This window comes from Hylobates moloch, unplaced genomic scaffold (genome assembly GCF_009828535.3).
Source record: "Hylobates moloch isolate HMO894 unplaced genomic scaffold, HMol_V3 SCAFFOLD_18, whole genome shotgun sequence".
NCBI lineage: Eukaryota > Metazoa > Chordata > Mammalia > Primates > Hylobatidae > Hylobates > Hylobates moloch.
This window is the reverse complement of record NW_026652293.1, coordinates 27,108,015-27,134,294: the sequence shown is the minus strand read 5'-3', so window position 1 is coordinate 27,134,294 and position 26,280 is coordinate 27,108,015. Positions and strand designations below refer to the sequence as shown.

General features: G+C 34.4%; 1 protein-coding gene across 2 annotated transcripts in view; it reads right to left on the bottom strand.

Annotated features, from left to right (window-relative positions):
- The window catches only part of TPR (translocated promoter region, nuclear basket protein), a 69,305-nt gene that overhangs the window by 12,784 nt on the left and 30,241 nt on the right, over positions 1–26,280 (bottom strand). For both annotated transcript variants that reach the window (XM_032137392.2, XM_032137391.2), the window contains exons 20-41: positions 26,010–26,144; positions 25,367–25,507; positions 24,262–24,427; positions 21,319–21,485; positions 20,161–20,313; positions 19,604–19,720; positions 18,404–18,607; positions 17,936–18,120; positions 17,369–17,516; positions 15,299–15,436; positions 15,075–15,206; positions 13,388–13,518; positions 11,774–11,984; positions 10,753–10,896; positions 10,236–10,434; positions 9,100–9,305; positions 8,833–8,894; positions 8,090–8,298; positions 6,876–7,148; positions 5,953–6,101; positions 5,035–5,118; positions 767–967 (exon numbers count right to left, since the gene is read on the bottom strand). In XM_032137392.2, coding sequence (XP_031993283.1) covers positions 767–967; positions 5,035–5,118; positions 5,953–6,101; positions 6,876–7,148; positions 8,090–8,298; positions 8,833–8,894; positions 9,100–9,305; positions 10,236–10,434; positions 10,753–10,896; positions 11,774–11,984; positions 13,388–13,518; positions 15,075–15,206; positions 15,299–15,436; positions 17,369–17,516; positions 17,936–18,120; positions 18,404–18,607; positions 19,604–19,720; positions 20,161–20,313; positions 21,319–21,485; positions 24,262–24,427; positions 25,367–25,507; positions 26,010–26,144 — 3,555 coding nt within the window. The remainder of the gene's footprint in view (positions 1–766; positions 968–5,034; positions 5,119–5,952; positions 6,102–6,875; positions 7,149–8,089; positions 8,299–8,832; positions 8,895–9,099; positions 9,306–10,235; positions 10,435–10,752; positions 10,897–11,773; positions 11,985–13,387; positions 13,519–15,074; positions 15,207–15,298; positions 15,437–17,368; positions 17,517–17,935; positions 18,121–18,403; positions 18,608–19,603; positions 19,721–20,160; positions 20,314–21,318; positions 21,486–24,261; positions 24,428–25,366; positions 25,508–26,009; positions 26,145–26,280) is intronic.

Here is a 26,280-nt window from a genome sequence, read left to right as displayed (position 1 = left end):
TTAATCAGAAGATAGGAATTGTCCTGAGAGTTGTATGGGATTAGTACAGCACCACCAAATATCACAACTGTGATACTTACTGGAATTAGTGCAATAATGATCAATTCTGAATTCTAACTGCTTGCATGAGATTGCTCAAAGATAATATAGACCTCAGGTTTCAGCAAAATGTCAAGCGGTCCAGTTTAATTCTAAATTTAAACAGGTGGAGTTGAAGAAAATGATAAAATTACACTGTATCAGGAGCTTTTAAAAAAATGTTGCTTTATTAATCTAAAATGAGAAGCTGTCAATATAGGATTAAACCCCAAAATAAAACACACAATTTGACCTTATATATATAAAATATACTTTGTATATTAAAAAATGACAAAAATGAACTATGGGGCTCCAAGGGAAAACAAAAACAATTCTTGTTTCTTCTTTTTATCTCCAGAAACCATAGCACTTACATTTAAAGCCATACAGTCACTAATCAATAAGACTTAAAATTAGGTCTAATTGAGAACAAATCCTAAAAGACTCATCAATCATCAAAAAAACAAAATGAAACAAAATTTTAAAAATGGGCATTCCATCACTGGCTCTACACTAATTTTCATTATAAAATGCTGATTTCTGAACTAATTAAGATAGAAGAAAAACAATATAATCTATTTAAGCTGACTGGGAACCAGAATTTACAGCCAATGCATTAGTATACCAAGGATTTGAGCACTTTCATCCAATAGTTTAAAAACACTAGATGATTTCAAATCAAATTTACCTCATGTTCTCCATCATTTTCATCATCATCCTCTTCTTCATCATCACTGTCAATTACAATGACATCATCTCCTTTGCCTTGACCATCCTGGGATGAAGTTGTTGTCTGCTGATCTGATTGAAGTGGCCCAAGATCTATTTGTAGAGACTGAGAGGTTTCTTCACTGTCTTCCATAGGTGTATAATCTCCCTGGGTAACTCCCTTTAAAAATAAAAAAGTTAAAATCGAATTAAGAGCCCTATAAACATACATTATAGGTCAAAGTAAAGAATAATGAGTACTTATGGACTAGCAGCATTTAAGTTAATTTAATTTTTTTTTTTTTGAGACAGAGTCTCGCTCTTGTCACCCTGGCTGGAGTGCAATGGTGCTATCTCAGCTCACTGAAACCTCCGCCCCGCTGGGTTCAAGCGAAATTCTCCTGAGTAACTGGGACTATAGGCACCACCCCACCACGTCTGGCTAATTTTTTGTATTTTTATTAGAGACAGGGTTTCACCATGTTGGCGAGGCTGGTCTCGAACTCCTGACTTCAAGTGATCTGCCCACCTTGGCCTCTCAAAATACTCGGATTACAGGTGTGAGTTACCTCGGCCAGCTACATTTAATTTTAAAAATGGTATTTCAAGTATTTTTGAAGAAAGAAGATGAACCTTTGAGTTTCCTTAATGTCTTCCTACAGAAGAATTATCATAAATCTTATTGGTTAATACTCCAATAAGAAAAAGATAAAAAAAATAAACAAATATTTGTGCATTCAAAACTACTAGTGTGATATCGTATATCAGTGCTGTGAGACAGGAATATGTCATGTAATTTTAAATTTTTTAGTTAGCCACTTAAAAACAGGTGATTAATAATATACTTAACCAATATACCCAAAATATTATTTCAACATGTAATAAATGTAAAAATTATTAACCAGATATTTCACATTTTAAAATTTCTACTAAGTCTTCAAAAATATGATGTATATTTTATATTTGTATCAATTTGGACAGCCATATTTCAGTTGCTCAATGGCCAGTACGGTTAGTGCATAATATAGCTGCAGACCAAAGTCAGAAAAGAAAAAAAAAAATACTCATGGGTCTGCAATGTTTAAAGAGAAGGTTTTCCCAAACTAGAACTAATTTGGAAATGCAGTGAATAAATAAGCTATTACCACTGTCTTTTTACAAAGAAAAGCACTGAATACATAAGTTATTATCATTGTCTTTTTACAAAGAACTTCTTCCCTCCCCAAAACTCCAATTATTCCAAGCCTTCAAACCAAAATAAATATATCAGATACTAAATAATTCCTTGCTCAATCTATTTCCATAATTCTATTTTGTTAACTACTGAAATAAACTATTATTTTAACTTCATTTATAATATTTACTATCAAAAGTTAAATGTCTTTTTGGCTTAAGCACTCACTAAAATCAATTTTTTATACAAGCCAGCAACAGTATCTTTTAAACTAAGACATTCATAAAAAATTACATATGCCATAATGGAAAAAATGAGTAAGTCATGGTATAATTTAAAAAGTGCCTCAAAGTGACATGCTTATTTCAGAAAAAGCAACACTTGTAAAGAACATTTGCTTCACTGTCAGAAAATCAGAAAAACGAACTGTTACACATTCAGTAGACAATGCTAGAGGGGTGGAATAAAAATCCAAATGGTATTTTGGAGTCACAGACAATTTTGCCAATTTCAAGAAAAAGCTTTTGCAGAAGATTTCAGTATAATTTAACCAAGTCTGACAAGAAGGCAGAAATTAATATCTTTTTTTTTTTTTGAGACGGAGTCTTGCTCTGTCACCCAGGCTGGAGTGCAGTGGCGCGATCTCGGCTCACTGCAACCTCCGCCTCCCGAGTTCACGCCATTCTCCTGCCTCAGCCTCTCCGAGTAGCTGGGACTACAGGTGCCCGCCACCACGCCCGGCTAATTTTTTGTATTTTTGGTAGAGACGGGGTTTCACCGTGGTCTCGATCTCCTGACCTCGTGATCCACCCGCCTCAGCCTCCCAAAGTGCTGGGATTACAAGCGTGAGCCACCGCGCCCGGCCCAGAAATTAATATCTTATTATTTTCAAATTGTTATGTTCTTCAGAAACAATGCTCTCTGAAGAATAGACGAAAAAGATATCATTTATAGTACGCGCTGAATAACTTATTTAAAATGCTTGGGTCCAGAAGTGTTTCAGATTTTGGAATTTTTGCATATCCATAATGAGATATCTATAAGATCCAAGCATAAATGCAAAATTCATTTATGTTTCATATACACCTTATACACACAGCCTGAAGTTAATCTTATACAATATTTTTAATAGTTTTGTGTATAAAATGAAGTTCTGTTTTGACTGTGGCCCATCACGTGAGGTCAGGTGTGGAACATTACACATGTGGCTTGCAATGTTGGCACCTAAAAAGTTTTGAATTTTCAAATTAGGGATGTTCAACCTGTACTACATAACCATCTGAAGATTTAGTTTAGTGTTTTCAGTCAAAGAAAGCTGGTAAAATTAACTTACAAAATTAATGCAGCTAAGAAATTAACATTTACTTGCGATATGGCTATTTATGGTTAGCTTGAGACAATTCCTTAATTTTACATGATAAAATAATTATAGCATAAGATGATCCAGAAAGTTTATTCAGAGAAAAGTACTGTTTCAAGCTTAGGACAGTTGAAAACTACACAGCCTGGGTTTGAATCTGAGCTCCAATGCTACGTGAACTTTGGTACACTACTTTATCTGGGTATCAGTTTCTGTAACTATGAGGTATAATGAAAATTAAATTAGTTAATAGATAAAAATTTCTTAGATCAACATTTGGCATATAGTAATGAGTACTGTGTTAAATACTGATATTTAATTACTATCATATATTGTGATTTGAGAGACCAAAATAGATGCCATTTTGTCAACTAAGACAAACCCTAAGGTTAAGGAAACAAAAGTTACCCGTAGGTCCAGGGTTCAGGGCCTGTCTGGCGTGGTAAATTTCTAAATTCGTATGGTTACAATAAAAAAAAATAGGCCTTTGCTAAACTCCTCTAGCTGGAGCTATCGGGCAAGTTATCAGACTCCTATCTCTGATTTACAATCCAGACCACTGCAACTCTGTAGAGAGCACTGGCAAGCAACTGCAGACACCTTAAGTTAGTTTCAACCTGCTTAAAGAGGCCGCGTGCAAACTGTCTTTGTGTCCTGTAGTTCACCTTTTGTTCACTCTTCACGTAAAGAGCCAAATTCCAGCTTATTTTCGTGCTAAAACCCTGCCCCAAAGTGAACATGGGATGTATATTATATATATTTACCTACTGTGCATATGCTCAGCTCCCCTCATAAATATGTATAGCGTTTCCCCAAAACCTGCTGAATATGTATGACTCTATTGTGTAATAAGGACCCTGTGAGGCACAAAACCACACCTGTCCCTGCCCTGTGTGAAGACAGAACACCTTTGGTCCATGCTGGAGACTATTTCTTCCTCATTAGCAAAATGATATCACTAATAAAGCTCTCCTTTCTATTAAACACTATTTAGCCACCCTGGGGTCTTCTCGATGACAGTATGAATTCTCATTTTGTGGGACAGAAGGAAGAAAAGAAAGTAATAATATTCTGAGTGCCTAATATGTGGCAGGTACTACTTTAGGTATTTTACAATCCTAAAAATTATATTTTTTGACAAATGAGACAATGCAGGGAATTAACGACATGCTTACAGTCACAAAGCTTCCTAGTGGTGGAGCTAGGAATGACACCTCATGCTTTGTAACTTCAGAGTCTATATTCTCTCTGCTAGTAAAACTGCTCTAGAGGAACCTCAATGAGAGATCAAAACATGAAGAGGTACATAAATGCATTTCCTTTTATGGATTACTTTAATTCTGTAGGGGAAATAATACAGGGGAGTAAGAGAGAACCAGCAAATGGGGCACTATAAATTAACTCAAGATGCAACCGGCACTCTTGTATTCCATGTAATTAAAATAGTGAAAAATCTTGGCTCACAACTCTAAAAAATCTGGAAATCTGTGCTACATATGAACAAAAACATTTCTTTAATACAAGTTTAGAAGGCAGTACACTATACTCATAGGAGTAAAAGAAAGCAGACTCTGCAATGATTAATTCTAGTAGTATTTCATTAAATATAATAAGAACAAGTTAAAAAAAAAGACCAAATAATGTTTCAATTTGTCAAAGCTAATTTCATTCACGAAAAGCAACAGTTTGCTACTTTAGGTATGTTTTTACTTACTTCTCCAATGGAATCTTGAGAATCCTGGTTGTATACCTGAGTCTCTACCTCTCCATCAGTACTTTCTTCTGCCATAACTTCTTCCTGTATCATAATACACTAATATATTAACCATATCAGTGTAGCAGATGGTTACCTGTTTCTGTTAGTTCTCTCATTTGAAAAAACTCTTCAAATCTATAATTTTATGAAACTACAGAAAAATAAAAAAAATTTATTTAAAAATTATAATCACATTCCTCCTCAGTATACACAAAGTAAGGTTTATGAACATTAATACACGCTAATACAATTAATTTAGTAGCCTTAATGTTTGATTTGAAACCTGCTTCATTACAATTTAATCTTAACAACAAAAAGGAATATAATTTTGGGTAATCTTAGAAAAAGATAGCAGGTAACAGTTTATGTCCATGAGACTTAGAAACTTTGAGATGAAATTCAACTTATTTTTTTTTTTTTTTGCTTTTGTTTTGTTTATTTCTTTAGTTCTGCACTTTCCCACATTATTGCTACATGAGTGTTAATCCTATGGATACATATTAAAGCTAGTAGACGTCTCAGACAACACTGGACATGAATGAGAGAAATATAAATATTTACCACCTTGTGGGGGGAGGAAGGCTCCATAAAATGCTGTAAACAACGTAACAATTGCTTTTCTTTTTTTCAACTTATGTTTTTATGATTGTGTTTTTTTATTGAAATAGAAACAAATTCAATTAAAGATATGCAAGAATATAAAACACTGTTGGTAATAACACCTGGGTTGTCAGTGGAACCTTTGTAGAAAGTTCAATAAAAGTGTTTTCCAGATAATACATTTTGGCCCCAAAAGGTTAATTTTCTTTAGGCTATAACTGAAAAGAGTACCTTAACTCTACTGATAAAAGTTAAAATAGAAAGAACTTTATGCACCTCAGTTCCTACAGGTGTAACACTTTTCAACTTCTTTGGAAGAGGCATTTCCACTGTATCATCAGAGACTTGGTCTGATGCTTCTATGGTGCTATCCTCTTCCTCTTCACGTGTACGCTTTGGCAAAGAAGAACTGGGGGTAGCCGAAACTTTGAAATTACATAAATCTTGAATTAGAGCATGATAATAACTCAATTTAGATAATTTACCCAATATGGTCATTTAACTAAAGGAGAACACAGTAAACATTTAATTGTACAAATTACTAAAATACAATCAATCAACTCCTAGATCAATGTCCATCAACATAATTTGTTTCTGCTAAGCTATGGGTAAACAAAGAGCAACTTATGCTCTGAGTCAATGTTTTTATACCAACCCAAGCTTTGCTTAATAAAGCCAGCCAATTTTTACAATATATCTGATTCACTGAGATTGTACTAATATGTTGTTATCTACAAAGTTTACATGGGACTTTCTATAAAACTCAGGACTCCTTGAATAAGAAAAAATGTACACTGTATGTAAATCAGTATATAGTCTAATCTTAGGTGTCTTTTAGTCCTCAGGGCCTCCGTTAAATTATATACAATATGTTTTGCGTTAATATGTAAAACCAGTAAAAAAAATAACTGGAGGGGGAGAATCATCTTAATGACAAACAACTGATTTAAAATAGTCATATTCAGTGGTAAACATGAAATAAAATGTTAGCAATATATTCATTCATTCTAATTCCTGGCAGAAAGCAAGTATGCACAAAGAATACTTGCGATACATATTATGTCCAAGATATTATAATTGCGTAGGTCCATTCTAACTTCATTTGTACAAAGAATACTCAGGATATATATACTCAAGATATACTCAAGATCTTATAAATGCATAGGTCTATTCTGACTTCATTTTAAAATTAATTTTACCTGTGCCAAATACTGCTGTGGAAGTAGAAGGCCGCTCAACTGGTGAACTCTGAACAACCTCTACTATGTTTGAAGATAACTCTTGATTGGCAGGCTCAATCTGAGGATGACTCTGTTGAGTGGGTTGCACAAAAGCTGTAGCCTGTGTTTGTTGCTGAACAGTTAAAATAGGCTGAGAGATAGAAGGCTGGACATTAGGACTAGTAGAACGAACGGATCCACTTGTGCTTCCAAAAACTGGAACATGTTCCACAGGTCCTTCTGACTGCATAGCTGAAAAATAATTATAATGCTGAATATAAGCCTTCTACTTTTATCAAAGCTGAAATTATCCTTCCTATTCTGTGGTACATGTCACCTTTCACACAGATTCTCTTGGCACTTGGTAGACAAATACATTGTGGGTAAAGGTAATGTATTATGTATTTTTATATTCCCTATGTAATTGATATGGTAGCATGCAATAAAATGTTGCCTGAATTAAATAAATAAGTATCTGTAACTGATTTTGCATCTATTCATTTAAATTACTGTTGAATAAAATTAATGAAATTAAGCTCAAAGTAAAATTAGAATTTTTCATTAAGCATCATTTTGTTTTTAATTGATATAACAGACAGTAAATTTACTTAGTTATATATTTAGTTTATTGGATGTAGCTGAAATAAAACATTCTCTACTTTCATAGCAGAGAAATACTTGAATAATTTACTGAATTCTAACATTTGTCAAGATAAGAATCTAAGGAAATACGCAGGTAGCAAAGTTTTACTGAACACCTACTGTGGAGTTAGGTAAAGGGATTAAACAATAAGAAGCCAAGATTTTTGCCCTTGAGGAGCTCAATGTAGTGGAGTAAAAAGCATGTATACCACAGAATAAAATACAAAGTTGTAATTGCTGTAATGAGTAACAGAGTGTCATGGGAAAAAACTGAATAAAGCAATGAAATGGTCAGTTTCAGCGAGAAAGCAATGTTGGGTTGAGCCAGTAATTCAGTATGATTTTCCAAAGTGGATTTCATATATTCTTTGTGATTACAAGTGAAAATTCTGGTCCTAGAAGTATGTCCTTCAAATATTAAACACCCATTTTTACAATGATGTGACTTCAGCTGTAGTGGATGCTTCCTTTATCTTTGAAATTACTGTCATCTTCTCATAATAAATCTAAATAAGCAATCAGTCTAATCAGATCTGTATTATTTTACTAACCTTCCTGTGATTCCACTTGTGTAGTGGGCATCACTGTAGCTGTTGGGGTAGTAGTGGGATTTGTAACAGTTGCAGGTGTAACCATTGGGCGGATACTAGCCCTGGGTGTTGACTTATTTCCAGCCATAGCTGCAGCTGTCACTTTACTTGGAGTGGACACAACAGGAGTTGGCTTGATATTGGCTGTTGGTGGGTCTGATGTGCTGGCACTTATGGAGGAGAAAATGCCAGAATAATTAATAACAAATTATTACGCAAATACTTTTAAAAACACAGTGAGTACAGGTCTCCATTTTTTTGTTCACTAAATATTTCAGAGCCTTAATAAAGCTGTTTTGAATTTAAGCATTAAAAACTATACAGGGAATGCTCCAGAGTAGTGCATCCTGACAATGTAGAATGTATCTAGCTGTTGAATTGCTGAACCCAAGTCTCAGCCCAGCATTTTCTATCTGCCATCATGTAACATCACAGGGAAAATCAGTAGCAGCCTAACTTAGAAACCAACTGTAAACTAAAAGATGAGAGACGTTTTCTCTGTCACAAAGCTTCATCTGATAGGACTGAAAGTATGCTGAAAACAAGCTGGCAAATACATGATACGGTTCTGCAGAGAAAATAACTCTTTAGTGTATGTTTTTACAATAGAATACACAGATTTCTTTTTCCTAAACAGAAAGATCACTAGATACTCCCTGAGCTTTAAAAGAAAATTAACAGACTATGAAATAACTAAAACTCACATTCCTCTTTCACCAGAAGCTGGAGTTGTTTTCAATGTGATCTGCCTCTGCTGTTCAGGGACCTATAAAGAGAAAGCTCTTGATTGTTGTTCCTAGCCCACAAGAGTCCACTAAAAATGCCACAAAAAAATTTTCATTGTTAATTCTCTCTGCATATGTTGAATTTTAGCCAAAATTCACTGACAGAGGCTCCTATATCACCAAGCACTTTCAAGTAACATGTACAAAGAAAAACAACTTGTTACTTAAGCAGAATTAGCTAATCACCTTATTAGAAGGTTCTTGAGGCTCATCTCTCTGCTCAAGGTGTCTCTCTTGATGCTCCCTGAGTTCTCTTTCCAAGCGACTAATTCGACCTTCATATTGGGACTTTAGAGCAGTAATACGAACATCCAATTCATCTTTCTGTTGATCTAAGGCTCCATTCCTTTGTTTAAGCTCCTCATTTTCTTTGGTTAGCTGATCTTTTACACCTAAAGAAGTAACCAGGTGATTATATTAATATTATAATCAAACATTTAAAACAACATTTATGCACTTAATTGGCACATGGTCACATCAGATTCTACTACTATAACATCTACATTAGTTATGATACACCATACATCTCAATGAGCAAAGTTCGAAGTACATTCATGTTTTAACTTATTACTAGAATATAAAATATACTTACTCCGACATAAAAATTTACTTTTTCCTAACTAAAATCTCAAAAAGCTAAAGATCCTAGTTAACAGAAGCCCGTTTATATTTCAATGTATCATTCATTACTATTAATTGCAAAATTTTTATTTCATATAATCTACAGCACTGTTTAAAAATAATTCAAGAACTTTTAAAATCAAGTAAGTTGTTAGGACATTGTCTTAGAGATCATTAAAAAAAAATGCTTGTAACAAAATCCAACTGATTTGACATTTTATTTAACTACTCAGCAGACTGATAGGCAAGGCTGAATGAAGCCCTGAGCCTTGAAGAACTAGATTCTTCATAAATTTGACATGGTATCTCCCTGAAGAGATAGAGGGGCCCTCCACCAAATGAGGCATAAAAAAACTCCTGGGCTGGTAAAGATCTTTATGCAGTCTACATAAGGTTTCTAGGCGGCACAGTCTGGGCTCAAAGGACCTCTGTCACAAGACAGAATTGTTATTCATGAAAGCAGAAGGATAGCAGTACTCCATTATCTACTGCCAGCCAACAATTGAGAAACATTTTATCATATCAAGGATATCCTCATCACTTGAAAATCAGGATTGCTCTTATTCCTAATATTTAAAGCATGCACACACACACAAACACCCTTCATAGTAGATACCTTTTATTTCTATTCCATTTAGTTTTAAGCCTGCAACACATAATCAACTTTCACTACCAAGTTCAAACTTTAAACAGATATTTACCAGCTAAGTGTGCAATTTTTGACTTTGCTGCTACAATAGCCTTTCTGGTTTTTTCTTCCTTTTCAGTTATCTGTTGTCGGAGCTGCTCCTCCTGTGTGGTTCTATCTTGAAGATCCTGACGAAGTCGTGAAAGTTCAGATTGAAGTTGCACAGTCTGTTCCTGGAGATTTCTTGCTTCTGTCTCTTTTTCAGATAATGTCTTTAAAGGAAAACAAAGTCATCACCATGGAATTCAATCATTTCAATATAAACTGTATGTGGTAGCAACTTAAAGTATAACTTACTAATTTGCTTTTTAAAAGATTAAATGTAAGTTTAAGTATAAAAATGGTGGTCAGACCAACTAAACGCACACTTGAAGATGATTGGGTACTACTTACATACATGAGCCATTCAAAGTAAAAAGAATAAAATGTATCCATTCCCACATGGTAAGAGAAAGTATCAGTAGTTAACACATATTTCTTCAGGTGTATAACAGGAAAGAATTAGGAACAGACTGTTCTCACACTCATACCTTCTGCAGATTCTCTACTTGACTCTCGAGTGATTTTGATTTTGTTTCAGCTTGGTTGAGCGTTTCTTTGAGTTCCTGCATTTCCTGGACTGAGACATGCTGTTCCTGATGGTCTGCAGAGGACTGAGCCGATGTCTCCATAACCTAAGACAACAAACAGTAATAATACACTTACATAGTTATATTCAGTAATTCCATTTCTGCAAGTTTGTCTAAGAAAATAATCACAGCTTTGCAAAGAAATTTTATCCCTGAAGGTATTCAAAACAGAATTTTCTATGAAACAACTGTAATCTCCAAAAACGGGGAACTAGTTATGGTCTTCCACATAACTGAATACTAAACAGCTAATCAAAATGATGCATTATAGTTGGATTTTCAACACTTAACTGTATTTTCGTGATAATGAATCAAGTGAAAAAAGAATACAAAAGAATATAAGCACATAATATTATTTCTTTGGAAAAACACATCGCTTACATATATGAAAAGGGATACGAATGTTGTAATAGTGGCTAAAACAAAGGGGTAGTAATTGTGAATTTTTTTCTTTATATTTATTTTCTAATCCAACATGAAGTAAATACATAATTCTCAACATACAAATTCCTTACCTTCAGGAATTAAAAACAATATTTAGAATCAAAATATAAATATAATAAAGATTTCTGAATTTTTTTGATAGGTGGCTAACATAAACAATTTATTTAAAACTATACAAAACCAGATTAGTCATCATTTTTTAATATACACAATTCTAATTAGCAATGAGTTATAAGAACATAGCTTTGAAAATGGAGAGTATTCGAAAGGTGAAGACTGAATTATCTAGTATTTACCAAAATTTGTGAGTTTATAATGCATTTTCAGACATATTAAAGAACCAATCTTAAATAAAGATATCATATATGCTTAAACGAGTTTATTATCTAAAAGCTAATAATATTCAAAATTACAAAGAAATAAGATTTCATAACATTCATCCTAATTTTTTTTTGTAAGAAAAGCTTCTTCAAAATACCTTATCCTGTTGTGCTTTAAGTTCTTCATATTGAGTCTTGTACCTACGTCCAATTTTCTTAACTTGAGTAATAGTTCTGACTTTTTCTTGGATATCAATTATTTTGGCATCTAAGTCCTTCTGGATGGTTTCCTTTTCAGTTCTTACTTTATTTAGATCTTCCTTCAGACTCTGAATTAAGTTCTGGTTGTTAGTCAAAGATGCATTTGATCTTTAAAAAATGGAGGAAAGAAGAAAGATTAAATATATGAGATGTTTTTCAAATTTTGAAGTTCAATGTAACTTTGTTATACTGCTTTAATAACATTTTTTTTTTTGAAAATCCTAAAAAATACCCATATACTTCAAAGGTAAGACCTTACGAATTTACAGCCCTTCAGCAAGATCTCATTACATAGGTTTACATGCGCATTTTAGAGATGAGAAAAACAGAGCTACCAATGGTCAAGTAACATGCCCAATTTTACAAACTAAAGTCAAGTGATGGTACCCAGATTTTAATTGAGACTTGCCTTAAGAGCAAAACTGCATTGAGTATTGTCAAATTTTTTCTGTAAAAGGGCCAGATAGAATGTTATGCTTTGCAAGCCACAAAGTCTTTGCTGCATTTTTCTTAAACAATGTTTTAAAAATATAAAAATCATTCTTAGCTTATAGGCTGTACAAAACCAAATCATGGGCCACATTTGGTCTATGGGCTATAGTTTGCCAACCCCTGTACTGTATCCTGAACTGAACTTGAAATCAGATGGCCTGAATTAAGAGTATGGGTTAATTCTGAACTGAACTTGAAATCAGATGGCCTGAATTAGGTAGTCAATCTTTTTGAATGTTAGGCTCCTCATTTTTAAGATTAAAATATAACTCTCCTACTTAACATGCTAGACGGTGCTATAAAGAGAATGTACGTATATATATCACAAAAACTTGTAAGTTGTAAAGCAATATATAAATGGGACCATGATATGGACAAATTACACTAAAGCTTATAAAAGGTAAACCAGAAACATTAATTTTAATATTTAATTTCTTAATTTTAAAGGGGCAATACTTCGCTATTAGTTCATGTGAGAAAAAATTAAGACTTACAAGCTTCCCTTGGCCAGGCATGATGGGTCATGCCTGTAATCCCAGCGCTTAGGGAGGCAGAAGTGGGAGGACAGCTTGAGCCCAGGAGTTTGAGACCAGCCTGGGCAACAGAGGGAAACACTGTTCTCCACAAAAAGGAACACAAAAGCCAAAGTAATAAAACCCACTTCCCTTATAGAGTCACAAATATAAGCTAACCAAAAGAAAACAAACAAAAAAGTACCTCCTTGTAAGTTTTTGATAGCTGTAAATTTAGCTTTAGACTTCTACTGAGTAGCTCTTTAAAAAATAAAATACAGAGAAATAATTATGAGGATATTCTCATATATATTTTATATACAAAGGCATAATATTAAATCACTGCTTGACTCTACAAAGTAGATGGAAGTCAGATATAGGTGCTCTAGCACTTTCCATTCTTTCCAAAACCAGGAGGCAGGCACTTGGGGAGTCATGTAAATAAGTAAAATAAACTTCTTTAAGATTTTATATATTATATATGATTTAAGGCTTCTTTCCATATACCTTGCAATTTCAGCTTTAAGTCTACCAATTTCTTCTGTCAACTGTTGAATACGCTTAGTATGAACTTCCTTTTCAGAAAGGAGCTTCCGATATTCTTCTGTATCTGGATCTTTCTGTTGACTTACTAGATGCTAGAATAACAAAAATGCATACTTGATTTTTTTAGGTTTTATGAAACAAATGTGCTATAATAAAATGGCAGAATACCTGATTATGTTTACATTAGGTGTCCTGCATGTAAAGTAATCAAGCATGGAACTACAAGATACTAAGATCAAACTAAGCTTTGGTTTGTTTGGCTAAGAAGTCTACCCAAAATAGAAGAGGAAAAAAAAATCAAATGTCATTAAATGCTCGTTATTTTTTCATATTTGTGAATAAACATTTCATTTTAGTTACAATGAAGCCAAATAAAGGGATCTGAAGAATCAAAACTTTCAATATTAAGTACCTAATTTCATTGAAGTGACATTTACAAGAAGAAAAATATAGACAATGCATTACAAGTTAAACACACAAACCTTCTGTAGATGCCAGGTAATGTGCTTCACATTTGTTAAATTTTTATCACACGAAAGGTGGTAAGGGAAAACTAAAGCTCCAAGAGGTTAAGAAACTCTCCCAAGTCATATAAATAATACATGCAAGGCAGATTTCTAAACTTTTGTTTGAATAAAGGGCTGGAGTTTCTAACCACAGTATGTTACATGGTTTCATCTCCCTAAAAACGTTCCAGTGAACAAGTCTTTTTAAAGTGCTTTAATAAATTCAATAAATTATACAGATTCCTATTTTGCTTTTTTTTTTTGAGACAGGATCTCCCTCTCTCACCCAGGCTAGCATGCAGTGGCATGATCACAACTCACTGCAGCTTCGACCTCCTGGGCTCAAGTAATCCTCTGACCTCAGCCTCCCAAGTAGATGGGACTACAGGCATGTACCACCACGCCCAGCTAATGTTTAATTTTTTGTAGAGATGGAGTCTCACTACATTGCCCAGGCTGGTCTCAAACTTCTGGGCTCAAGCAATCCTCCCATCTTGGCCTCCGAAAGTGCTGGGATTATAGGCATGAGCCACCATGTCTGGCCTCAGATTTCTTTTTTTTTTTTTTTTTTTTGAGACGGAGTCTCGCTCTGTTGCCCAGGCTGGAGTGCAGTGGCGCAATCTCTGCTCACTGCAAGCTCCGTCTCCCGGGTTCACGCCATTCTCCTGCCTCAGCCTCTCCGAGTAGCTGGGACTACAGGCGCCCGCCACCACGCCCGGCTAATTTTTTGTATTTTTAGTAGAGACGGGGTTTCACCGTAGTCTCGATCTCCTGACCTCATGATCCGCCCGCCTCGGCCTCCCAAAGTGCTGGGATTACAAGCGTGAGCCACCGCGCCCGGCTGGCCTCAGATTTCTATTTTCACGTATAAAAATATTTTTGAGATAAAATGAAAGCCTAAAACTTTAAAATTATGGAAAATAACTGCCTTTTAGAAATATACATAATGTAACCAAAATTTTTTATAAATTGGGTTATAAGTTTAACATGTCACGTATTTACGTGTATTAATAACATAATAGACTTTCACTAATAAACACAATAATTTTCACTAGTTCCTCAAATATTTTTATTCCCCTAAGTTTCCCCTATTATTAAAAACACGTGTTTCCATGTTTTGGAAGAGTTTTAACTGCATTTACCTGGTTACGTGCTTTCCAACGTTTGACATCCTCTTCTAACAGCTTCTTCTCTGCCTGCAACATACCACTTTTCTCACTCAGCTCAGCATTTGCTTCTTGTAAGGGTAAAATATCTAACTCCAGTTTCCTCACCTGAAAATCATGCCAATATTTAACGACAAATGTAAAAATTCACTTATTATTAAAAATAACATGCTTCCACTCTTGATAACCAAGCAACAAACCTTTGCTTGCATTTGCTGTAGATCCTGTTCTAGTCTCTCCTTTTCTTCTCTTAGCATTTTATTGGTCTCCATAACTACATTCATTGTTTCAGTTTTCTTCATCAGTTCTTCATGCTGAGCCATTGTCTTTGCAGTTACCTAAACATGTCAAATAAATATACATACCAACATCTAACAATAGTTGAAAGTCTACCTGTTCCTATGAGCTCAAATCCTCCCTATGACAAAGTAAAGAGGATTTAAGTTTCAACTTTTAGAACTAAAATTTTTGAAAGTTCACGTTTACTTTTCTGTGAGGCATGCTAACTGCAGACTTTAAACAAATACAAGAATTACAAAGATAAAAGTGAAAAGATGCTACAAATCCCACCAACAAAGTATTAACATTAGGTAAAAACATTAATCCAAATCTCTATTTACCTTTCTGTATCTTTTTTTCCTAGCTGCACTAAATTCATTACTTCTAAAATGTTATTCTAATCCTCAGTTTATTCCCTCTTGTTCAGAAATCTCTCTTCATTTTGATCCACTGTTTCATCACTTTGGCTATGAGAAATTTTACTGAATTATCTGTGAAGTGTTTTTTCCTTCTCATAGGTTATAATTATCCATCTTCTGCACTTGGTATTACTTTCTTCCCCCACTATTTTTAAAGCTATAGCATATTTCATGGTTGCCATACTACACTGTTCATGCTTAGACAGACATTACATTATTATTATAATTTTTTTTTTTGAGATGGAGTCTTGCTCTGTCGCCCAGACTGGAGTCCAGTGGCGTGATCTCAGCTCACTGCAAGCTCCGCCTCCTGGGTTAACACCATTCTCCCGCCTCAGCCTCCCGAGTAGCTGGGACTATAGGTGCCCGCCACCATGCCCGGCTAATTATTTTGTATTTTTAGTAGAGATGGGGTTTCACCGTGTTAGCCAGGACGGTCTCAATCTCCTGACCTCGTGATCCACCCGCCTCGGCCTCCCAAAGTGCTGGGATTACAGGCATGAGCCACCACACCCGGCACATTATATTATTTTTTATATAATCTATGTTACTTGTTGACTCTCTTCTTCCTGTATTTAAGAGTTGGCTTCCCCCTGTGAACTTGTTCGTGGGCAGGCATTTTCTAGTATTTACTTTCTATAGCCCAAAGGAATAAAAAAGGAAGCAGAAAAGACTGAACAATATGCAGTCTTTGTTAGAGACTCTGATTTTGTCCCTTTTCCTCCAACTATTAACTCTGTTGAACTGGAGGCTCTATTATTTCCATGGTGAGATACATTTGAATTAAACAGGATATAATTCTGAAACCTTTAGCTTTTGCTGAACACATAAATCCCATAAACTTCATTATTTACTTTTCCCTGTTCAATGGTTTCTTCTTAACAGTCATTTTGACTACGCATCAGTAAAAAGAAGGTAAATGTTTTAAGATATTAATTTCCTTCCTTCTAGATGTGGGGGTATATTACTATAGCTCCTAAGAATGAAGTAACTCAACAATAAGCTTTGGGTGGTACTGTGGGGTAAGGAGTCAAGCTTGTGTTATTACCATCCATTTCACTACCACAGCTTCTTTTCCTTTGGTTGTTAGTTTTTACTAGTTTTTGCTCCTTGGGTGAGAAAGATATTCTGTAGCAGTTTAAATCACTTTATCCTAGAATGACTATCCACATGTATAAACCAAAACTATAATAAATTAAGATAGCTGGAATTTATTAAGCACCCACTACATACCAGACATGCTTCTAAATGCTTCATGTGCACAAACTCAATTAATCCTCATTATTATCCAAATATTACAGATGAAGAAACTAAGAGCAGGGAAGTTAAACAACGTACCCAAGGCCACAGCTAATGGTATGAAGCTAGAATCTGAAACCAGGCAGCTTGGTTACAGAGCCTTTACTTTTAAGCACTATACTATATTAGCGTTTAACAAATGCTTAATGAATTTACAAGCTTAGAAGAATGCTTACTTCAAGTTAAATTTTATGTTACGTTAAATGGTAGAGATATAAATGAGTGCTTCTCTTTTGATTTAACAAGTGCTTTCTTAAAGCTTAGTATACCTACCTGGACTTTCTCCCTCTCAGCATTTAGACTATCTTGCAGTTCCTGCAGCTCTCTTTCTAAAAGTTCAACCCTTTGTCGATAACGCAGACTCTCAACCTGAGCCACCTCAAACCTAGTTTCAGCAATTTCTTTTTCTCGTCGTATAAATCTACAAAAATACAGATATTAAAATTTTATGTGAATTTTAAAAAGCCAACATTTCAAAACGTGGGTAATTTGGAAAGATGACAAAAATCATTATTACATGTTTTCATTAATAATAAATAATAATGGGAGATACATTTCTATTTTCTTTTATAGACACTGGCTTTAGAATGTTTCTCTCTAAAATGATCTGAAAGGAATTCAGTTTTTCAAGAGAAAACTGCTCTAGTTCTTACTATCAGATTCAACTTTAAAGTCACTTGTTTAATATGTGTAAGTGTTAAAAGTTATGAGTTCTTTGACAAATAAAAGAATGAACTTTATATCAAAATCATGTATAATCTCTTTCTCTGATTTATGCATTTGTAGTTTCATTTCATAGTTGTTATACCACAGAAATGAAGCAGTAAAAACATGATTTACCTGAGAATTTCCAAAATTTGTTCTTGAGATTTTCCTTCTTCACTGAGAGATACATTCAGTGGACCTTGTACACCTTCCTTCACAGAGGCAACGACCTTGTCACTTAATTTTTCGATCTGATCATGAAGTAATCTGTTTTGTTTCTCCAGATCTTCACAGCGACATACACATTTGGAAACTTCATCCTGCAAGCCAAGAGTCTATCACAATAGCAGATTTTCCAATGCACATTTTAAGAAAACGACTTGGCCAGGAGCGGTGGCTAACGCCTGTAATCCCAACTACTTGGGAGGCTGAGGCAGGAGAATTGCCTGAACCCGGGAGGCAGAGATTGCAGTGACCCAATATCACGCCATTGCACTCCAGCATGGGTGACAGAGCGACGCTCCATCTCAAAACATTAAAAAATAAATAAAACAACAACTCTTTCAATTAGTCAGAATATTCTATTCAGATTTACAATAATACCTTTAACATTCTCTCTCTTTCCTCCCAAGATGCTTTACACTCCAACAACTGTGATTCTGCTTTCTGTGTTGTTTCTTCCAAATGCTGACGGACTGATGCCATTTTTGAAACCTGCTCCTTCGCAGCTTGTAGAGCTTCAACATCAGCAGCATGCAGCATCAATTCTCTCTCATACTTATTCTGAGCTTCCACAGCTATTTTAGCCTACAAGAAATTATTACCCAATTGATACCAAAGATTAAAAATCCATAAAACTAGTTGGCACTTGTCCAAAGATACACACTGGACTTTTTAAATAATAAAAGTAAAGACAATCTAAATGTAGCAAAATAAGAAAATAATTAAAAGTTAATGCTTTAGCTACTTAATATTATAAAACTGTCAGAAGTGAAACTTAGAAGACTGTAGCAATTTGGACAAACTTTTTGATATAAGAAGCTAAACATAGCTCAGCTATATAAATACTAAATTATAGATCCATTGATTTTAATGAAATTTACTTTAAAGCATTTCTTCCCTGTATTACATTTTAAAATAGCAATATACATGTTACATATATATAGGCAATAAAGAATAGTAAGCAAATGAATAGCTATTAACATGACACCCAACTTAAAATAAGAACATTACCAATATGCTCAAATGTACTCCTATCCCATCCTACCATTTTAGTAACTCTCACTCCTGAATTGTTTTATCATTTCCTGTTCATAAAAATATTATAAAAAGCTTCAACACTGTGCACATACATACATACACTCAAAATAATGACACTTTTTAAACATTTTATAAATAGTATATAGATATCTGTGCAAACTTGGTAATGCATTAACAATGTTATCAAGAGGTTCTTGTTTTAAGGAAAGGTTGCCTCTAATGAACTGTATCTATAATTTTATAATCAGATCTAGTGAAGGACAATAGTAAAATAATCTTCGCAAATGAGAGCCAAGTACAAATTTTAGTCTCCTATTCCTGTTTTTGTTTTCCCATTGTCAAGATTCTTTGTTAATAAATATTGCCCTATGTATTTATTTTTAGCCTTCATCTATACTTTTCAATTTGTCTTGTCTAAGTTCCACAAAAGTGGAAATTATCTTGAATTTTTGCAAGGTCCACCAGTTCTCATAATGCATAAATATACTTCAAGAATCATTCTCTAGGATCAAAGCTCATTTCTCAATAATTGGCTATACTTACTTGTTCCTGACAGTCACGTCTGGCTTGCTGCTCATTACTTAAAGCTGTGCTTGCTCTCTGAAGAGCTTCTTGTACTTCATTCTGAACACTAGAAAGTGTTTTCTTCAATTCAGATAACTAAGTAGAAAGAACAAGATTAAAACCAAAATTAATTGCAAACTTACTTGGAAAATACTGTATTGTAGTGTTACTAAATTGAAGTCTCATTTTTTAAGACCCAATTAGCCCAAAAAACTGCTGCTAAATTTAAAATGCTTACACCCTGATTTAATCCATTTTGCAACTCCATATCCATTCCCTAACATTTGCAAAAGTCAAGTCTCCAGTAGGGGCTTTTAAAAAGAACCACTGATACCTATTTCTGTAAAGTAGTCTAAAAATTTCAATAGGAAATGTATATAGAGGTACAGAAAAGAGTAAAACATAAAACTAAAATTTTGCCTATGTGTTCAATAAATTTCTGTTGAGATGAACTAAATGGCAACTAATGACTTAGTTAAAAGAATTCAAATCCTTACAAGTAAAAAAAAAAAAATTAATATGGTTAACCTATTCACCTGTTGTTCCATGCTCTCTATGGCTCTTCTTTTATCATCCTGAAGTTCTTGTTTTTCCTTCTCTACTTCCATCAACTTCTTTTCCAACTGCGTCTGAAATTCAGCTGACTCTTTTAAACGAACTTCAATATTCTTACGCACTTCTTCTGTCACCTTTACCATATTACAAACAGTAGGATATAAAAATTACACACATTTAAAGTTATACAATTATTTTCTCCAAATCAAAGCTAATTTGAGAAGTAATAAAATTAATGTTTGTTGTATATTAAAAAAAGAATCCATCGAAGGTGATTAGAAGATTCAACAACAAGCAAAAACACCATATAAATCTACAAGCATTTACCTTTCAACTTGGCTACTGGCCATTTTTCTCTTTTGAAATGAAATTTCCAATCTCTCATTTCTCCCTCAATCCTCATATCCACTTGCCAAATCCATCTATTCTACAATCGAAAGGTATTTTCCTCACATATTTTGATTTCTTTACAATGATGTCAACCACAAAAGGATCTTTTAAAATTGAAGCCCTAGACTATTGCTACAGCCTTCAAAATGAACACTGTATCTTCCAATCTACCACATTAATTTTCTAACCAAAAAAAAAAAAAAAAAAAAAATCTGATTATGACATGTTAAAAAAATCAATGGCTCTTAATAAACCTACAGAATATAATTTAACATGATATTCAAAACCTTTCATATTTGATTATCAACTACATTTATAACTGTATCCCCTCACTACTCACTTTACAAATTGTCATCTTCTGAAGCCTTTCTACCATGGCTGAGGGTTCCCATTACATAAAATACCTTTCTACACTATTTGCCTATACAGATACCTTCAATCAAGGCTTTGCCTGCACAAATGCCATCTCTCTTGTGAAGGCATGCATACCCAGAAGACAACAATCCCTACCTCTCATTCTCCTCAACATTTGATCTGGACCATTCCTACAGCAAGGATAACCTCCTTGCTTCATGAATTTTGTGTGTTTTTGTTTTATCTGGCTTATGAGACTCAAGTACTTTCACAAGGTTAAAGGCAATGATCCTGGTCTAATTCATACCAGTGCCTTACAAAGCAGTCCTCTAGTTACTAAAAACAAAGTTAACAAATGTGTTGAGACTGAATTCTGGGTTCAGAATTATACATACCTGTTTTTCCTTATTCAGGGATTCTTCTAAACTAGTAACCATTGCTCGATATTGTTCCACATTGCTCGTACTTGTTTTGAGTCTCTCCTTTAAGTCATTCACCTGCTCTTCTGTCTGTCTTAGCTGACTTACAAGATCATCCACATCTTCTTTGTTGCTAGGCTGACCTAAAAGATATAACAGCTCTGTTAAAATTAACATTTTCAATAGTATTAGAGATGACTGTTATAAAGAGCTTATGAAATTAGCATTAAGGTTCAAATACAGATATATTTAGAAAGTATATTTCAATCCATGCCGAATACCAAAATAAAAGCAGGTACTTTGTTATGTTACTTCCTCAAAAACAAAAAAATTCAAATATTAATCATTTAAATCTGTTACAAAAATTAAGACAAGGATAGTCAAAAGAGAACAATCAAATACTTCCACTAAACTGAGTTAGCTATATGAGGAAATGACAGAATTCTTAATTTATTAAATGTTACGGGAAGTCAGGGAACCCGAACGGAGGGACCAGCTGGAGCCGCGACAGAGGAATGTAAATTGTGATGATTTCATCTTAATATGGACATTTATCAGTTCTCAAATAATACTTTTATAATTTCTTATGCCTGTCTTTAATCTGTTAATCCTATTATCTTCCTAAGTTGTGGATGTATGTCACCTCAAGACCACTGTGATAACTGTGTTAACTGTACAAATTGATTGTAAAACGTGTGTTTGAACAATATGAAATCAGTGCACCTTGAAAAAGAACAGAATAATAGCGATTTTTATGGAACAAGGGAAGACAACCGTAAGGTCTGACTGCCTGCGGGGTAGGGCAAAAAGAGCCATATTTTTCTTCTTGCAGAGGGCCTATAAACAGACGTGCAAGTAGGAGAGATATTGCTAAATTCTTTTCCTAGTAAGGAATATTAATACCCTGGGAAAAGAATTCGTCCCTGGGGGGAGGTCTATGAATAGCCACTCTGGGAATGTCTGTCTTGTGCAGTTGAGATAAGGACTGAGATAAGCCCTGGTCTCCTGCAGAACCCTCAGGCTTACTAGGGTTGGGAAAACTCAGCCCTGGTAAATTTGTGGTCAGACTGGTTCTCTGCTCTCGAACCCCGTTTTCTGTTGTTTAAGATGTTTATGAAGACAATACATGCACCACTGAATACAGACCCTTATCAGTGGTTCTGCTTTTGCCCTTTGCCCTGTGATCTTTGTTAGAACTTTATCAGTGGTTCTGCTTTTGCTCTTTGAAGCATGTGATCTTTGTACCTACTCTCTGTTCTTACACTCCCTCTCCTTTTAAAACCCTTAATAAAAACTTGCTGGTCTGAGACTCAGGCGGGCATCACAATCCTAGATATGTGATGTCACTCCTGGCGGCCCAGCTGTAAAATTCCTCTCTTTGTACCGTCTCTATTTCTCAGCCAGCCGACACTTATGGAAAATAGAAAGAACCTACGTTGAAATACTGGGGGTGGGTTCTCCCAATAATTAAACATTATTTACTCTAAAACACTAAATCTTAAATCTAAAATTTAGCCCAATTTTTATCGTAAGTACATAAAATAGGCAGAAAACTGTAAACTGGAAAGAATGTTTTATCACATGATATCAACAGGAAAGTATATAATTATCTACTAGATAATTATATACCCATTATTTATATGGATCAGATATTTATGTGTCTGTATATATGGACAGAAACAGAGAGATGCTTCTCTACTCCCAGTGGGACACATCCCGATAAACTCATCATAATTTGAAACTATCATGAGTTGAAAATGCATTTAATATACCTAACTCACTGAACACCAGAGCTTAGCTTATAGCTTAGCCTAGACTACCTTAAATGTGCTCAGACACTTACATTAGCCTACAGTTGGGCAAAATCATCTAACACAAAGCCTGTTTTATAATGAAGTGTTGAGTATCGCATGTAATTTACTGAACAAATACTGTACTGAAGTAGTTTCTACTGAATGTGTACTGCTTTTGCACCATAGGTTGAAAAACTGTGTAAATCAGAAAGTCTGCATACAATTATTAGTTATTTATTTCCCTTGTGTTAAGAAATAAAACTGGTCAGGCACTGTGGCTCACGCCTGTAATCCCAGCACTTTGGGAGGCCAAGGCAGGCAGATCACAAGCTCAGGAGATCGAGACCCTCCTGGCTAACATGGTGAAACCCTGTCTCTACTAAAAAAAAAAAAAAAAAAAAAAATACAAAAAATTAGCTGTGCATAGTGGCGGCCACCTGTAGTCCCAGCTACGTGGGAGGCTGAAGCAGGAGAATGGCGTGAACCTGGGAGGCAGAGCTTACAGTGAGCTGAGATCATGCCACTGCACTCCAACCTGGGCAACATGCAAGACTCCGTGTCAAAAAGAAAAAAAAAAAAAAAAAAAAAGAAATAAAACCATATAGAAAGATTATCAAGACACAAAGGCTCTGAACTTGAAATGATGTATTTAAAAAGGGAAGCAAAATCTATGAAACAAATCTTTTACCTGAGGCTACCAATGAGCAAATATTGGGAATACTGCTTTAAAGGAGATCACAAATCAATTCATTCTTTAAGAGAAACTTATTCTTGCAGATTTGGTATGCAACCTTATTTCCAAGGGGCCTGGGTTAAAAAATCAAACAACCCTCTTCAGAAAGAATAATTTTTAAAGTATCAATAAATAGTTTCAAGAATTAGAAAACTGGGTACATACCATGATCAAATGCCAAGCCGAACTATTCTGAATCTTTTAAGACAGCAAATTTACTAGTTTAGGCCCAAAACTGAGTACCACTATATAAACAAAAAGTTGGGGTTTTTGTTTGTTTGTTTCATTTTACTAGCATTCACAAAGAATAAGGCTATTTACTGACAGGATATATTATAATCCTAAGAAGTACTTATTTATTTACAATTATATTGGTCTACTTATTTTATTTACCTTTACCAGTTCTCTGTGAAGACTGAGAAGCAAGTTGGACTTCCATATTACTGAGGTGCTGTTTCAATGTGGCAATTTCTTTTTGAGCATTTTTTAATAGTTCTTTTGTGTTAAGATGAAGATTTGTCTCTGTATCCAGTTGTCTCTTTGTATCTAAAAGTTGAACCTATAAAATACATTAACCTTATAACACTCTTTAGGTTCCTAAGTAACTAAAGGTTCAAACTATCTTTTTATAGACCTTTGGAGCTTGGCCAAGAGAGAGTAATAGAAAACAGATTTACCGTCACACCTGAAACAGCCAAAAAACCCAGACAAAACACATGAAACAACTGAGATCCCTGAGACAGAAAACAAAAGAGGTGAACCTTAGATTGCCTTGGTTTACGGATTTAAAAGTTTCCAGGCTATGACACAGGGAAGAGGAAATAAGGCAGAGCCCAAGAGACTCTCTGAATTGAGAACACAGATCTGAGAGTCCAGGGAGACCAAAGCAGCTCAAATTTGTAAGACAGAATATAAGACAGGAGACTTGCACACACAGAGTACCCTGGAGCTCTACAGAGGGTCCTCCTTAAATATTCATCAGAGTAGCGATCGCTGCAAATATATAAGGAGCTTACCCCAGACAGGGGAAGAACTGTCCAAAGGAATTAAGAGTGAAGAATACCTGTCACTCAAAGAAAGTCAAGAATAATGCCTGTTCCGCAGCCAGACTAAAAAAACCCCACAATTGCAATGGACACTGGCACTAGTACTCATGAAAGTATTGGCCTCAGTTCCAGAATGCACACTGCTCTGGGCCCACCTAATACATCATAAAAGGCAAAAGTCAGAAGAATCAAATCATTTTAAATTAACTTTACTGCATCTCAGAATAAAGCTCAAGAAGATTTAAAGGAATACAAAAATATTCAGCACCCAACATGGTAAAACTCACAATATATGGCACCCAATAAAAAAATTGCTGGGTATAGAGTGAGGCAAGAAAAACTTAGAAAGTTTTTCAAAATCATGCTTCATCTTGGTTGGCAGACTGTCCACACACCAGATTAATTACTGAACATAAACACACTACAGAAATTTAGAACTCTGATGGACTCACATCTAGATTTCTAGTAAGTGTATGCCTTTGTTCCACCTCATTTTCCAACTTCTTCTTTAGATGAGAGATCTCATGTTCCAGTTTTTCTATCTGGCTACTAAGCCTTTGTTTGGTTTCTGTTTCAGATCGTTCCAGTATTCCCTAAAGCAAAGAAAAGATTTTTGGTTATGCTTAAGAAAAAGACAATACAAAAAAATAAAAATTGAAGGCAAGAAAGAATTACAGTATTACAACCCATTTCTACATGAAGCAGCTAAAATCTACACTATTTATCAAGAAAGTATTCTGGTATTTTTCATATTAAAACATCTATTATACAGGAAAGAAATGGATTATAATCATCATTCAGATTTCCCAAAGTTTTAAAGAAAATAAAAACCAAAGAATTAATCTTATAAATAGTAAAACTGCACAGGACACTGTAAATATACCTGAGGACTTACCAATGTATGGTTTCAATCAATTCTCTTTCAATATTTTATTTAAAATACTGAAATATCTTAATAAACTCCAAAATTCAATGATCATAATGGATGACAAAAGTGATGGATAAATTTTCTAATTAAGGAAATTGAGAGGATACAAAAATAATCTGAATTTAACTTTTACACATTTTTTCTACATAGGTTTTCTATTTGGTTACCTGAATTGTTTGCAGATTAGTTAGCAGTAAGTTTTGTCCCCTTTGTTCAGCTAACAAAGACTCTCTTTGCTGAGAAAGACGAACTTCAGACAATTTAAGCATTTCCTTTTCCTTCTTCAAATTTTCTGCTCTTACCTAAACATAAGTAGAAATGAAATAAAAATGCTGAAAAACATGGTGTCAAATATATTAAGATTATAAAATTAAAATGATTCATACATCACTACTTTTTTTTAATGCTCTTACAGACTATACCTCCTCATTGTATAAG